Genomic DNA, 12,752 nt, shown 5'->3' with positions numbered 1-12,752 from the left:
ATCCATGGATAGGCAGGCTCCTCCTGTAGTACATTTCAGGAACTTTCCTAGGGTCTGCATTTCTTCTGACATTGGTGAGAATTGTACACAAAACAAGTGCGGGCTCAAATTTCTAATACCGTTTCTATGGATGTCTCCTGAGCATCTAGCTTTCTGAAATTTAGCAGGGACTTTAGCCAGGTGCTTTTCTATATTATCTTTGAGTTTGCATGCAATTTGGCCGCATAAATATGAGGAAAATCCTGCAGAAACCTCTTAAAACTATTAAATTTCAGTTGCACCTATTTAGAGAAAATGTAGCTATCTTTGGGCCCAATCCTATCCAATTTTCCAGTGCAGCTGTGCTAATGGGGCGTGCGTTGCATCCTGTGTAGGGAGGCAGTCACAGAGGCCTCCTCAAGGTATGGGAACGTTTGTTCCCTTAACTCAGGGTTGCATTGCAACTGCACCAGTGCTGGAAAGTTGGATAGGATTGGGCCCTTTGTCCGCTAATAGATTCCTTCCATGCCTGGAAATTTCATCCAATTCTGAAAAGTCATTAAAGAGTTGAAGGGAATTGAATTTTGCTCAATCAGTGGGGAACCAACTGAAAAATGAATCCAAATTGAAATGGACTATTCCAATAGGGCACAAAGTGAAACAAACTTTGTGTTGAAGCCAGCAGAATAAAGAAGGCCAGCAAACGAAACAATAACTGAAAGGAATAATTTGTTTCTGCGTCTCCCTAATATTCCCTTTCAGTGATGCCAAGCGTTGCCAGAGACTAACAGCACACTTCTAGGCATGTCTCCTCAGAAGTAAGCTCTACTGAGTTCAATGGGATTTACTCCCAAGTAAGTGTGCATAGGATTTTAGCCTTATTGCTCCACCTTACTCATTTGGGTTCTTGTTGCTGCAGACTAGGCAGGTACTCTTCTGGAATACATGGGGGCTTTCATTAGTCTTGCAGCCCAATCCTTACCACGTCTACTCAGAAGTGTATAGAATTGCAGCCTTTGTTCCACAGCAAGCACTTTGAGGATTCCATGCATGGTTACATTTTAACTGAAAGTACACAAAGCCTTTTGTTGCACCACCACTGAAGTTCTCTTGTTCTGATGCCAGCACTACAGTTCAGCCACAGGTTCTGTGAAAGTTATTTGCTTTGCATGAAGTTTTCTTTCCCATTGCGCATGAATTGCAAAGGTATTTCTTTACTATTTTACTGTACAGTATATGCAGCTTGAATATACATAGCATTGGCATGAAAACACATAGCATCTCTCTAATAGCTTTCTGTGTATGTAGCATTTTATTTCTAAAAGATCTAAACAAATACCATCTAACGAATGAACTGAATAGTGCCATTTTGGGGGTGGCGCAAACCACATTGGTTTAAAAGCTGAGAAAGAATTACAGGATGTTGTCATTCAAGTTCAGCTCCTAATGATCGCTTCCCGCCTGTGGGTAAGTCCTGTATTCACAATTGTGCTTCGTCACATACAAAATGTTTTTGTTTCTGTGCTTAGTAACTTGGTATGAATTGATTTAACAACTATATAACTGGACATGGGTAACATGAGACGATTGACAGCCCAATCCTATGCATGTCTACTCAGAAGTAAGTTCCATTAGAGTCAATGGGGCTTACTCCCAGGAAAGTATGGATAGGATTGGGCTGAGAGCCAAGAAAAGCAACAGTCTAGAATGGCAGTTTTAAAACTAGCAAATGCTGTAACAGACTGTGAAAACAAAATACATTTTGGTGGATGAAAGGTTGCTTATGATGATGTAAAGCGAGGAGATGAATGAAGACTGATTAGAAGAGGCTGAAATGCCATTGTTCAGGTGTTATGAGGTCAGGTAGTCTACGTGTACAGCAGAAGGAAGGGGCATAATGGATTCCACCCTGTCAGATTGTAAGTGGAATCCATTATACCCCTTCCTTCTGCTGTAAATGTAGACTACCTGACCTCAGAACACCTGAACAATGGCATGGAAGGAATCGGACAATGGGAGGAAAACACAAATTAAGGCTCTCCTAAGCTTAGAAAAGAGCCCTGCAAGTGGACAAAGAACATAGGAGGGACAGGTTAAGGGCCCAGTCCTGTCCAATTTTCCAGTACCAATGCAGGCACAGTGCAGCCCCAACGTAAGCGGACAAACATTCCCCTACCTTGAGGAGTCCTCAATGACTGACCCCCCCCCCACTGCAGGAGGCAGCACATGCCCTGTTGGCATGGTTGCATCAGCGCTGGAAATTTGAATAGGATTGGGCCCTAAGTGTCAAACATAAGGCCTACAGGGCAGATGTGGCCTGCAGTAGCTCTTTATCTCTCTCCTCTCTCTCTTCCTCTCAGAGGTCCTGCTATGGTAGTCTTGTACACGTGAGGGCTTAAAAACTCATCACCTCCTGCTTCTGAAAAGATACAGTCCACTCTTACCACTTAAGGATTCTACCAGCTCATGCAGCCTGTGGTTCTGTCTTTGCTTATGGATTGCAGCTGTGGGGAATTAGTATCACAGAGAAAATGTCTATGTTTTAACATAGAGTGTGTTTGACCCAGAGTTCTTCTTATGCTTGTTCAGAGTGGTTCACATGAATGGCTTTAGGTTACTATTTCATTGTACTTTTTCACTCATTATCACAGTTGGATCCAGCCTTCAGTTGTTCACTGCTATACAAAGTTCTGGGGGTAGACTAGCTGTTAACATATAGTATAAAAATGGGTGTTGAGCTGTTCTAACTGCTGCCATTTTGCCTGCTTTGTTGATTTCATTGGCTCTACTAGCTTCCTGCCTTTAGCTATGGACAAAAAACTGAACTTGCTGCTCCTTATCCTGGTACACGCTATAATTGAGAGCACTGAGGGATGCTATTGTGACCATTATCCATGGAGTCCTTGGTCCAGCTGTTCGAGGACTTGCAATTATGGGACTCAAAGCAGGCATAGGTAAGAGAAAAAAGCCATGTTCATTTCATACAGATGGGTTTTTTCCCCCTCTTTTAAGTTGCCTGCCTGAATACAGAATCTCTCTTCCATAGTCTTTTTTCCCCTTAACATTTTATTAAAGGCATCCACTAATTACATGTTTTGTGATGCTCACTTTTCATTTCTGGTGCCAGATTTGTAATTCTAATTAATTATATGTTTGGGTTTCGAGACCATAAGACACTGCCGAAAGGTAGACTCAGGATGCTTTTCAAACACCTATTTGAATTTCTTCCTCAATTTTGGAGTTTGTTACTGGGTTTTGTTTTCAAAGTGTCACTGATGTAGCTGGTGAGCTACTATGGAGCAGTGTGCTGGACTAGAGGAATCTTTGGTCTAATCCAGCATGACTTCTCTTATGAATGGGAGGAGTATGTCCTGGGGATAAATTGGTATCAAAAAGGTTTTGGCTCAAGTGTCTGCTCGTTTGATGGTCTTGGGCAAGTGTTTAATTCAAACTAACCAATCTCAAAGTAGTTGGAAGAATAAAATAGGTAATTTGTTATTGGCAACCTTCAATCTCGAAAGACTATGGTATCACACTCTGAAAGGTGGTTCTGGAACAGCGTCTAGTGTGGCTGAAAAGGCCAATCCGGGAGTGACAATCCCTTCCACACCGGGAGCAAGTGCAGTCTGTCCCTGGTCTGCAATAAAATAGGTAATACTTGCATCTATATTGCCTTGCCAGTTGTCTGTCAGACCAGGCAAATGTTTCAAACCTCCATCCCTTGAGGGTGAGTGTGGCTTCTAGTCTCCCAGATGCATTTCAGGGGAAACTTGAGAGAAAGAGATCCTTGGCTGCAGCTAATTGCACATTAGTCTGTGCCCTTCAGAACAGGTTTCAAGGTTGAAATCCATTTATTTTGCTTGACAGAAACCCATGGCCATAGTGGTACTTCTATCTTTTAGGCAAATACGGGTAGACGACTACTATAGGAAAAACTTCTGTGACCAACTTTGCCAGACTCAGGAATTGCAGGCCTGCAACCAGCAAAGGTGTCCTATCAACTGCCAGCTTGGAGACTTTGGTCCCTGGTCGGAATGTGACCCATGTGTTGGAAAACAAGTAGGTTCAAAAATATATTAGGGAGGTGGTATGTAAAAGAGTAGGCCAGTGATAAATGCAAAGATGTATTTTCATAGTCCATGTGCTGCAGCACAAGGCTTTTTGGAGACATGAAAGTTCAAGATTGTGATGGAATCTTGGGGCTGATTTGGGGAGATGGCTATGGCTGCAACAACATGGATGCAAGTAGAATGATTGGACTCCTTTGCTCTCTGCTTTTTGTGTATTTATTGACTGATGTATATCCCACCTTTCTCCCTGAAGGGCACCCAAGGCGGCTCACAACACCTTAAAATACATATGCATTAAAAAGAAAACTATAAAATACATAAAACACCATCTTAAAAGCAAACCAGAGGCAATAAACAATAGCAATAAAAACCATTGGTAAAACAGTAAAATAATGTAAATAATGAGAAGTTAACAAGCGCCAGTCTGCAACTAGCAAGCATACCATTAAAAAACCCTACAGAAGGCTTTTTGAAATAAGGTGTTCAGGCCTTGGCTTCTAACAAAGGAGCCATTCTCAACTACAAGGGGAGGGAATTTCGTAGAAGAGGCACCACTACTGAGAAGGCCCCATTTCTGGCCATTTCCCCCTAACCCAGTGTTTCTCAGATTGTGGGTCAGGACCCACTTGGTGGGTCGTGAGCCAATTTCAGGTGTATTCCCATTCATTTCATTATTTTTAATCTATTAGACTTGATGTTACCATGGTATGTGATTGCATTTAGGGAAGTGTTACAAACCTGTACTGTTAACAGACTACTATGTATATTCTTTTAACAATGATAGTCAGTGGGACTTAGTCCTGGGTCAGTATGGGTAGGATTGCAGTCTAGGATTGTTAAAAATGTTCCTTCTTGATGATGTCATTTTCAGTCATGACATCACTTCCGGTGGGTCCCGACATATTATCATTCTAAAAAGTGGGTCCCGGTGCTAAATGTGTGAGAACCACTGCCCTAACCTCTCTCAGTGGTGGCAATGCAGATGCCCCTCTCTCATGACTGAAGAGAGCGGGCTGTATTATTTGGAAGGAGGCGTTCCCTCAGATATGCTGGTATTGCGCTGTCAAGGGCTTTAAAAGTAAAAAAAAAACCCAGAGAGAATCTCCCCTCAGCACGAAACCCTCATTCTCCCTTTCAGTTCCGTGTCCGCTCCCTGCTACGGCCATCTCAGTTTGGGGGACAACCCTGCAGTGATCAGCTGGTGGATTTCCGGCGGTGCTACCCAACCAAGCTTTGCAACATAGAGGAAGTGAACTGTGAGAATAAATTCCAGTGTGAAAATGGTAACTCTTGTTTGTTTTGATTTCCTCTGAATTAGATGTGCTGTCAAAACCATAAACATAATTGATTTCAGAAATGGACACAATCCACTTGGGCAAGAAAAGGGAAAATGAAGTGCTTAGTTATCTGTTCATTTTCTTCTTGCAAGTATTAGTGGCAATTGAAAGAGTGGGGTAGATAATTACAGCCCAATCCTTTGCATGTCTACTTAGAGGTCAGTCCCATCTGAGTCAATGGGGCTTACTCCCAGGAAAGTGTGGATAGGATTGGGCTGTTACTCTGGCTAGTAAATTGGTCAATCTGGGGAGAAATTCAGAGGGAATATGTTTGATATTTGTGTTCTTACTGAGAGCAAGCTGGTCCCAGTTTTAAGCCCCAAGGATAGTTGGTCATCTCATCTATTCTTTATGGCAGCAGAGCTTGCCAGAAATGGTATTTAGTTAAAGCTGCATCTCTTGCATTCATTGGCCTTTATTGCCTGTTTGAGATTTTAATTGTCTTGTGATGCTCCTTTTGATTGTAAGCCACTTCAGGAGGTGGAGAGGTGGGGTACATCTATTTTGAATAATGAATAGCTGACTGAAGGAGGGCTGGCCTTCACACCTGTTCACTTAAGGAAAAGAAAGGAAAAAAAGCACAAGAGGCAATTCTCCTCTTCCTTCTTCAACTCACCTCTCTGGAGTTGCCTTGAAAGAACCCACCTTGATCTGTCACTCTCCATCTTTTAAACACGTACAACATGCACAGTCATGCACGCTGTCTGCCTTCCCGATTCCCACTGAGAGACAGCTGAGCTGTTACTCTGATCATAGAACCAGCACCTCACCTTTGTCAGTCCCTGAAAAGGCACCTCTACCTCTGCTGCCATGATGATGGTGCGGTTTCAGCAGCAGTTCCCAAACCTACTGTGGTCATGGTGCCTTTCTTTCATGGTAGCCTCCTATTCCCAGCTCACCCAGTGCCACTATCTTGGATCATGCAATATCCAAGATGGCGGCATCTGGGTGAGCCAGGAAGGCCACTGGGGACATCCCATGGCATCCCTTTGAGTTATCTGTGGCACGTCAGGGTGTCATGATGCACAGCTTGGGAACCACTGCTCTTTAGCAATTACATCTTTCTGCAACTCCAGCCTTCCCTCTTCTTCCACCAATATGACTGTCCTGCCTATCTGCTGCTGCATTATTCTGGTGGCTCCCACATGGTGGGGGGGGCAGTTGTTGGAGGAACAACACGTGCAGTTCCCATGTTTCAGTGATAGCTTCCTGTCCCACTCCCTCCCCCCAGCATGCCTTCTCCCTGCCCTCCTTCTGCCTCCCCCAGAATGCCTCCTCTCCACCTCCCCCCATGTCCCCACCTACCTCTTTGCTGTCCGGCGGTCTGCGCAACCACTGAGTGACAGAGCTCTGGTGCTCCGCCAGCACTAGCACAGCGCCAGCCAGCGTTGGGCTAGCACCACTGCTACACCTTACAGCATGTTTGCCATAGTGCGTGCTGGCAGTGAGCCAGCGTGCACTGGTTAGTATTGGGCCCTAAATCTATAACCTGCAAGAAACCTGCTGAAATACTGCTCACTTTTTTGGCAACAGGTCGTTGTATCAGCCCAAACTTAGAATGCAATGGAGAAAATGACTGCGGGGACAGTTCAGATGAAAGGAACTGTCGGCGTATACGAAGCGTGTGCAACAGGAGACATGACAGCCTTCCTGGTGTGCAATTAATGGGCCATGGGTAAGTTTATTTCTGGCTATATGCCAGGTGCTTGTCTCATTTACAGCCCCTTCTCAAAAAAACATTGCACCAGTTTAAAAGGAAAAAGAACTGGAGCTTGTCGCTCCTTTGATGCTGCACCTGTCCTCTTCCCCCATAATAGACTCATTCTTCCAACCAACAGAGCTTGTTCCAATAACAGAGCTTTCCCCTTTCTGTTGTGTACAATTCACTGCTATCACGTTATGCAAAGTCTAAATGCAGTTCAAGGCACACAGAGATTGTATCTAAAATGCTGCATCTCTGACCTCTGTATGTATGAACATGCAACATACATACATTGCCAGGCTAGCTGGCAGGCTCCAACCAGACCACCACTGAACAGCTTCAGAGCAGCAACAGCAGGAGGGAGGGAGGAAGGGATCAATAGGTTGCTAAGCTGCAATAAACATCATTATAGAAAATTTTGTGCAGCATTTTAATTTAAATTGTAATCTGCTTTGAGAGCCTGTCCTGGCTGAAAAGTAGGGGACAACTTTTTGATTGAATGTTAACAGTTAGTTCAGTCCCCACCCCCACAAACAAGAATTCAGCTGCCTCTTTTGTTTCCCATAGAAAGGTGGAGAAAAATAACTGGAAAAACTTTCTAATCCAAATTCTTAATTCACTTGAAATTCCTACAGATATTTGATCTGATCAGAACTCTTTAATCCAAGGTCTGACTTGCTGTTTCACATTCCATTCCAACTGTTTCACATTCCATTAAATGTGAGCTCAGTCAGCCTTAACCCCCCCCTTCCAGTTTGCACTGCTGTCGGGCTGTTGCACTTAGTCCCAGCAGCGCTGCATCCCCTTCCTGCCGGCGCTGGGCCCAGCACCAGTGCACCTTACTTGCCGGGTGCTGTAAATGTGCTTTACCGAACATTTACAGCACCAGTGCTGGAGCTCAGCACTGGCTCTGGGTGACTTTAGGATTGAGCCCTTAAGACAGCTTCTTGTCCTGTGGCTCTTTATTCAAAACAGGACACGTGGAGCATGCTGGAAGCAATTTCATCATTGTCATGAATATGTACAGTTTAGGCCTAGTAACATGTAAAGCCTGAACCAAGCTAAAATAGTAACACAGAAGTGGCTTGCAGTTCCTAGCTGCTAGGAATTTACAACTCAATGGAAGGTGATTATGTAGCACCTAGGTAGCCAGAAAGACGCCCATCAAGGATGGAATGCAGCTGTAGATCTCCAGGGGGAAGGGAAGAGCTGAGAGGGCGAGCATCCAGCCCCACTTCCATAGGACAGGGTCTTTGGTCTTTGTCTCTTGGTGAGATAGGTGGTGGGTGCATGGCCTCTTAGGTAACTGACCTGAGGATCTACAAAAGAAGCTGACTCATGTGAGAGTTAGAGAATAATACAGTTAGCCAGTTAGCTTTGTTGTTTTATGCTGATATGTTTCCTAGAAGTTTTTATGCCTCTAGCATTTGCTGCCTTTTGTAACTTTTTGTAACCCTATGTACTTAATAAAGTAAAAATCTTTTTAACATGTTGGTTCATTGTCTGCTGGGGACAAAGGTTCAGAATCCTGCCTAGCTGTTCAGCAAGCTACCAAATCCTCATTGTGGACTAGTAACTTGAGGACTGAGACTTTAAGTAAAGAAAGTGCTCAGTGCCTACAAGGGATATAGTTAAGCCTAGAGGGTCCCAGTATCCCTGGACTGAGACACTGGCTCTTAAAGGGTGGTGGCAGTACTACCGAACAGGGATCTTTGAGGGCTCTAGGGTTCAGAACCAACAACTCTGAGCACCCAAAAACCCTGGGAGTGTAAGACAAGTGTACGACAATCATGCTCTGTGTCTCCTGTTTTGATTAAACGGAAACAGAGAAAGAAGTTGGGTAAGGGATGCACAGTTGAGGATGGAGTTATTTGGCTGTCTTAGGCAGCCCAATAACTTCAGCCAGCCCTGCCAGTGACATGAGTAAAGTTGTACGTAGTTTGGCCTTCACTTGCTGGTTTACACTCCAGAGTCAGAAGCAAGTCCTATTTACCCAGCATCCCATAATAAAGACACAGGCAAAGGTCTATGGTAGAAAGGGCCACTTTATTAACTATTTAAATTACAGCTCAAACTGCAGCAGGGACTAAGTCGTGCGGGTTCTACGTGGGGGAAACGGAGCTGCCCGTTTACCTCCCTCTAAACCCATTTTGGGCGACTACACCTGACTCCAGGCTGCATCAGGACAATGCCTGCCACCGCCTTCCTTGTCACCCCAAAGGGGTCAGGGTGGCTGGCTAGCTCAAGCCACCTGAGCAAACCCACGGTGCACCTTTGCCACCAGGCTGAGATTTGGCCAGCCCGCATCACCCATCCGGGTATACCAGCATGACCGAGCATGGAGTCCTCCCAGCCCTTGCCACCCCACGGTGTACACCAATATTGCCTTACCTACCCAAACCCACATATGCCACACGGGGGGGTCAGCCTAGCGCTTGGTCCCCTCCATCCCATAAGGAAATCACTTTCCACAGTCCCTGCTGCAAGTCCTGAAGAAAATTATCTTTACCCAAATTGAGTGGCATACTCCATTGCTTCTGATCAACTCCGGCACATAATGCCCAAAGTCTGGATGAGGAATGACTTCACTACCTTGTCCTAGAATCACCTGACTTAAGAGCATATTTAACTTTTTCCTGGCTAACTCTGTCTTTTTGACACTCTTGGCATGACGTTATGCCCTACGTGGCAGGAAGTCGGTCCATAAGACGACCATCCCAGGGAAAAGTTAACTAATGTGGAGAATGTCATTATGGGCCTGGAGCCTCAAGGACACCATTGCCCTCTGGCCCAGTTCATTCTCCCCAGATGGATTACAACTACCTAAGACAGGGCGTGGGACCTCAAAAGTCTGGGGCAACTTCTTTGCCCCAAACTACGTTCCTTTTCTTGTGACCCAGTGCACCCAAGTCACAGGACCCAGCCACAGCTGGGTGCAAAAGCAACTGGAGACCGCTCTCTGGAGTACAATGGACAGGACAATGGAGTACCCCCCAAAAAGAACCCAAACCGGCCAGGTCCCAGCAGCGCCGGTTTGACATTTTGTGTCCAACCGCGATCATGGGCCGTGCCCATATAATGCTGTGGTATTAACTAGCTCTCTCCCCCTACCACCAGGAGAGAGGGTCACAGCTGTGAGCAGCTGGATGCCAGAACGGCTTACAGTACACATAACAGGGCTATGTCCCAACCAATGCCACCCGGCGGAAGCCCAGCGTGGCTTTTGCGTCCAACCGCAGTCATTGTGGTATTAACTAGCCCTCTCCCCCTACCACTAGGAGAGAGGGTCACAGCTGCGAGCAGCTGGATGCCAGAATGGCTTACAGTACACATAACAAAGTCGCCTATCAACAGAGGGGGACGAAAAGCTTATTTGACTGACGGGTTGAACTTTTGTGGTTTTTGCGACTGCTGGACTTCCTGGGAGAATGTTTTTCTCCCCTTAGATTTCATCTTCTGGCAGGACAGATTCGAGGAGAAGTCCTTGGTAATTCTTTCTACGGAGGTAAATGCACACTGGTCAAAAGCAACGATACAAGGAAAACGTACCGTGTTCCTGTAAATGTGGAGAGTGTCAGCTTTCAGGTAAAAATCAAAAGTGATTAAACACCAGAACTTGAATGCAAAAGGTCTAATGCTCCAGACACGAAGGCATGGGATATTTCTGTTGTCTAGCCTCAAAAATGAAGGGCTGGTAGTTTTTGCATCTTTGGCATTTTGTACAGGGGGGAATAGGATAAATGGGCCAGAATTCTAAAAAAAACTTTTGTATGTTATTACTTTCCTTGAATATTGCAAGCCTCTTGGCTGTTATATACCAGTTTTCCTTGAATTATATCGGGTTATACCAGGATTATTTCAGAGTAATTAGCATATTGATGTTACTCTCTAGTTATCACAGACACTGGCATTCTTTGAGGCAGTAGTATTTTAGACCAGTGAGCTTTAACTAACTTCAAACCTTGGTGAAAGACAAATAACTTATTTGAAATAAGAAAGACTCTTCCTTTCCTCAGTGGTCTCCAATCCAGAACGAGGATTGTTCTGTAGCTAGAATAAGTCATATCCCTGGTGAGATGAGGTGGCGGAGTCTGCTTCTGGGAGACTCTTACATCTGGAGCTGATGCTTCTATGCTGAGCATTCAATCCGCTTCTATGCTGTGGCTCCTCCAGTCACAATAGCTCCAACACATAAACAGACTCTCAAAGAATCTGTACTTCTAAGCATGGCAGTTTGGCCCTATGGTGGCTTGTTCGGTCATCCATAGTGATCCTGGACTAGCAGCGACTGCTACGAAGATTTGCACAGTGCCCGTATTTCTTGCAGACGTCAGCATACCTGACACTTGCAAATTCTGCTGTTTGGGGACACCAGCGTTCGAGGGGGAATAATGTCAAGGAGAGGAGGAAAGGGAGAAAAGTAGTGGGAAGGGGGCAAGGTGAAGCACTCCTGTTTGTGGCTTCTTTGTTGCAAATCATGTAATCCTCCCATCATATTGCAGCTGTTCTGTAGCTATCAATATTTGCCAGCAAGCAAGAGCTCAAAAAGGTCCAACATTATTAATGTTTAACTTCTTTTCTCTAGGGTGTTTAAATGATCTGAGCCATATGTCCTAGCTCTTCCCTGAATGGAACATTTTGTCATTTAAGAGGTTATCTGTGTTTTACTTCTCCATAGGTGGAGAATAAAGAGGATGATGTGGAATCTGATTTCTACAATGATTTAACTCCCCTGCAGTCCAGTTCCTCTGGAGGGCATTCTTCCTCTAGCTCTGGTGGAAGGTCTTCAGGAATCCCATATCTCTTTTCAAAAAAGACAAAAGTCAAGGTCACATCCTCTTCTTCCTTCAAGGAAGCTGTGCAAGCCTCATATAAAAAGGTAGATGTGTGGTTTTTATTCCATCTTTCAATCTCCATCTGCTAGAGTTGATGTCAGACTACAATGATAGGTCTGGAAGAGACTATGGTTTACTATGCAGCTAGCACAAATTTTTTTTTTTTTTTTTTTGTAGATTTAGAGTACCTTCTAGATTTGAGTGTCTTTCCTGAATGGTAGCACTGCAAAAGGGTAAAAGCAGTATCCTAGTAGTATCATGACTTATCTGTCATTTTGAATTATCTTAGAATTATATATTTTATATTAGAATTGGAATATAGAACAGCATTCTTTTCACTGGGAGAGAAGGAGATCTTAAGCTGTAAACCTGAAACACTTCCCTGGAAATAAGCCCCACTGAATACAATTAGACTTGCTTTTAAGTATGCATGCCGAAGATGATGCTTTTGTTTTTTAAAGATTTCTGATGGGTAAAATTAATCAGTGGAATTCTTTGCCATAAGATGTGGTATTGGCCACTAGCTTGGATGCCTTTAAAAGCGGATTAGACAAATTCATGGAGTGCAGGAATATCAATGGTTATTAGACAGAATGATTGTGCACTCCCTCCACTGAATATCAGTTGCAGTAGATTCATGGCAGAAGAGAGGACTGCTCTTGTCCCCTGCTTGTGGATTTCCCAGAGGCAACTGGTGAGCAACTGTGGAACACAGGAGGCCAAACTAGGTGGACTTTTGACCTGATCTAGCAGGGCTTTTCTTATGTTCTTCCACTGGATGTGAGCCTTCGGCAACATTGGACCCTGCCACTGGAATGAACAGCCTGTC

At 44.5% G+C, this 12,752-nt stretch overlaps 1 protein-coding gene across 1 annotated transcript in view; it reads left to right on the top strand.

Annotated features, from left to right (window-relative positions):
- Positions 1-2,781: 2,781 nt before the first annotated feature.
- The window catches only part of LOC136640684 (complement component C6-like), a 31,035-nt gene continuing 21,064 nt past the window's right edge, over positions 2,782-12,752 (top strand). The window contains exons 1-6 of the mRNA XM_066615934.1: positions 2,782-2,933; positions 3,882-4,038; positions 5,188-5,332; positions 6,920-7,061; positions 10,535-10,673; positions 11,767-11,967. Coding sequence (XP_066472031.1) covers positions 2,788-2,933; positions 3,882-4,038; positions 5,188-5,332; positions 6,920-7,061; positions 10,535-10,673; positions 11,767-11,967 — 930 coding nt within the window. The 5' untranslated portion in view covers positions 2,782-2,787. The remainder of the gene's footprint in view (positions 2,934-3,881; positions 4,039-5,187; positions 5,333-6,919; positions 7,062-10,534; positions 10,674-11,766; positions 11,968-12,752) is intronic.

The sequence above is a fragment of the Tiliqua scincoides genome, chromosome 2 (genome assembly GCF_035046505.1).
Source record: "Tiliqua scincoides isolate rTilSci1 chromosome 2, rTilSci1.hap2, whole genome shotgun sequence".
In the NCBI taxonomy this organism is placed as follows: domain Eukaryota; kingdom Metazoa; phylum Chordata; class Lepidosauria; order Squamata; family Scincidae; genus Tiliqua; species Tiliqua scincoides.
Note: the sequence above shows the minus strand (reverse complement) of the source record. Positions and strands in the feature narration are given on the sequence as shown.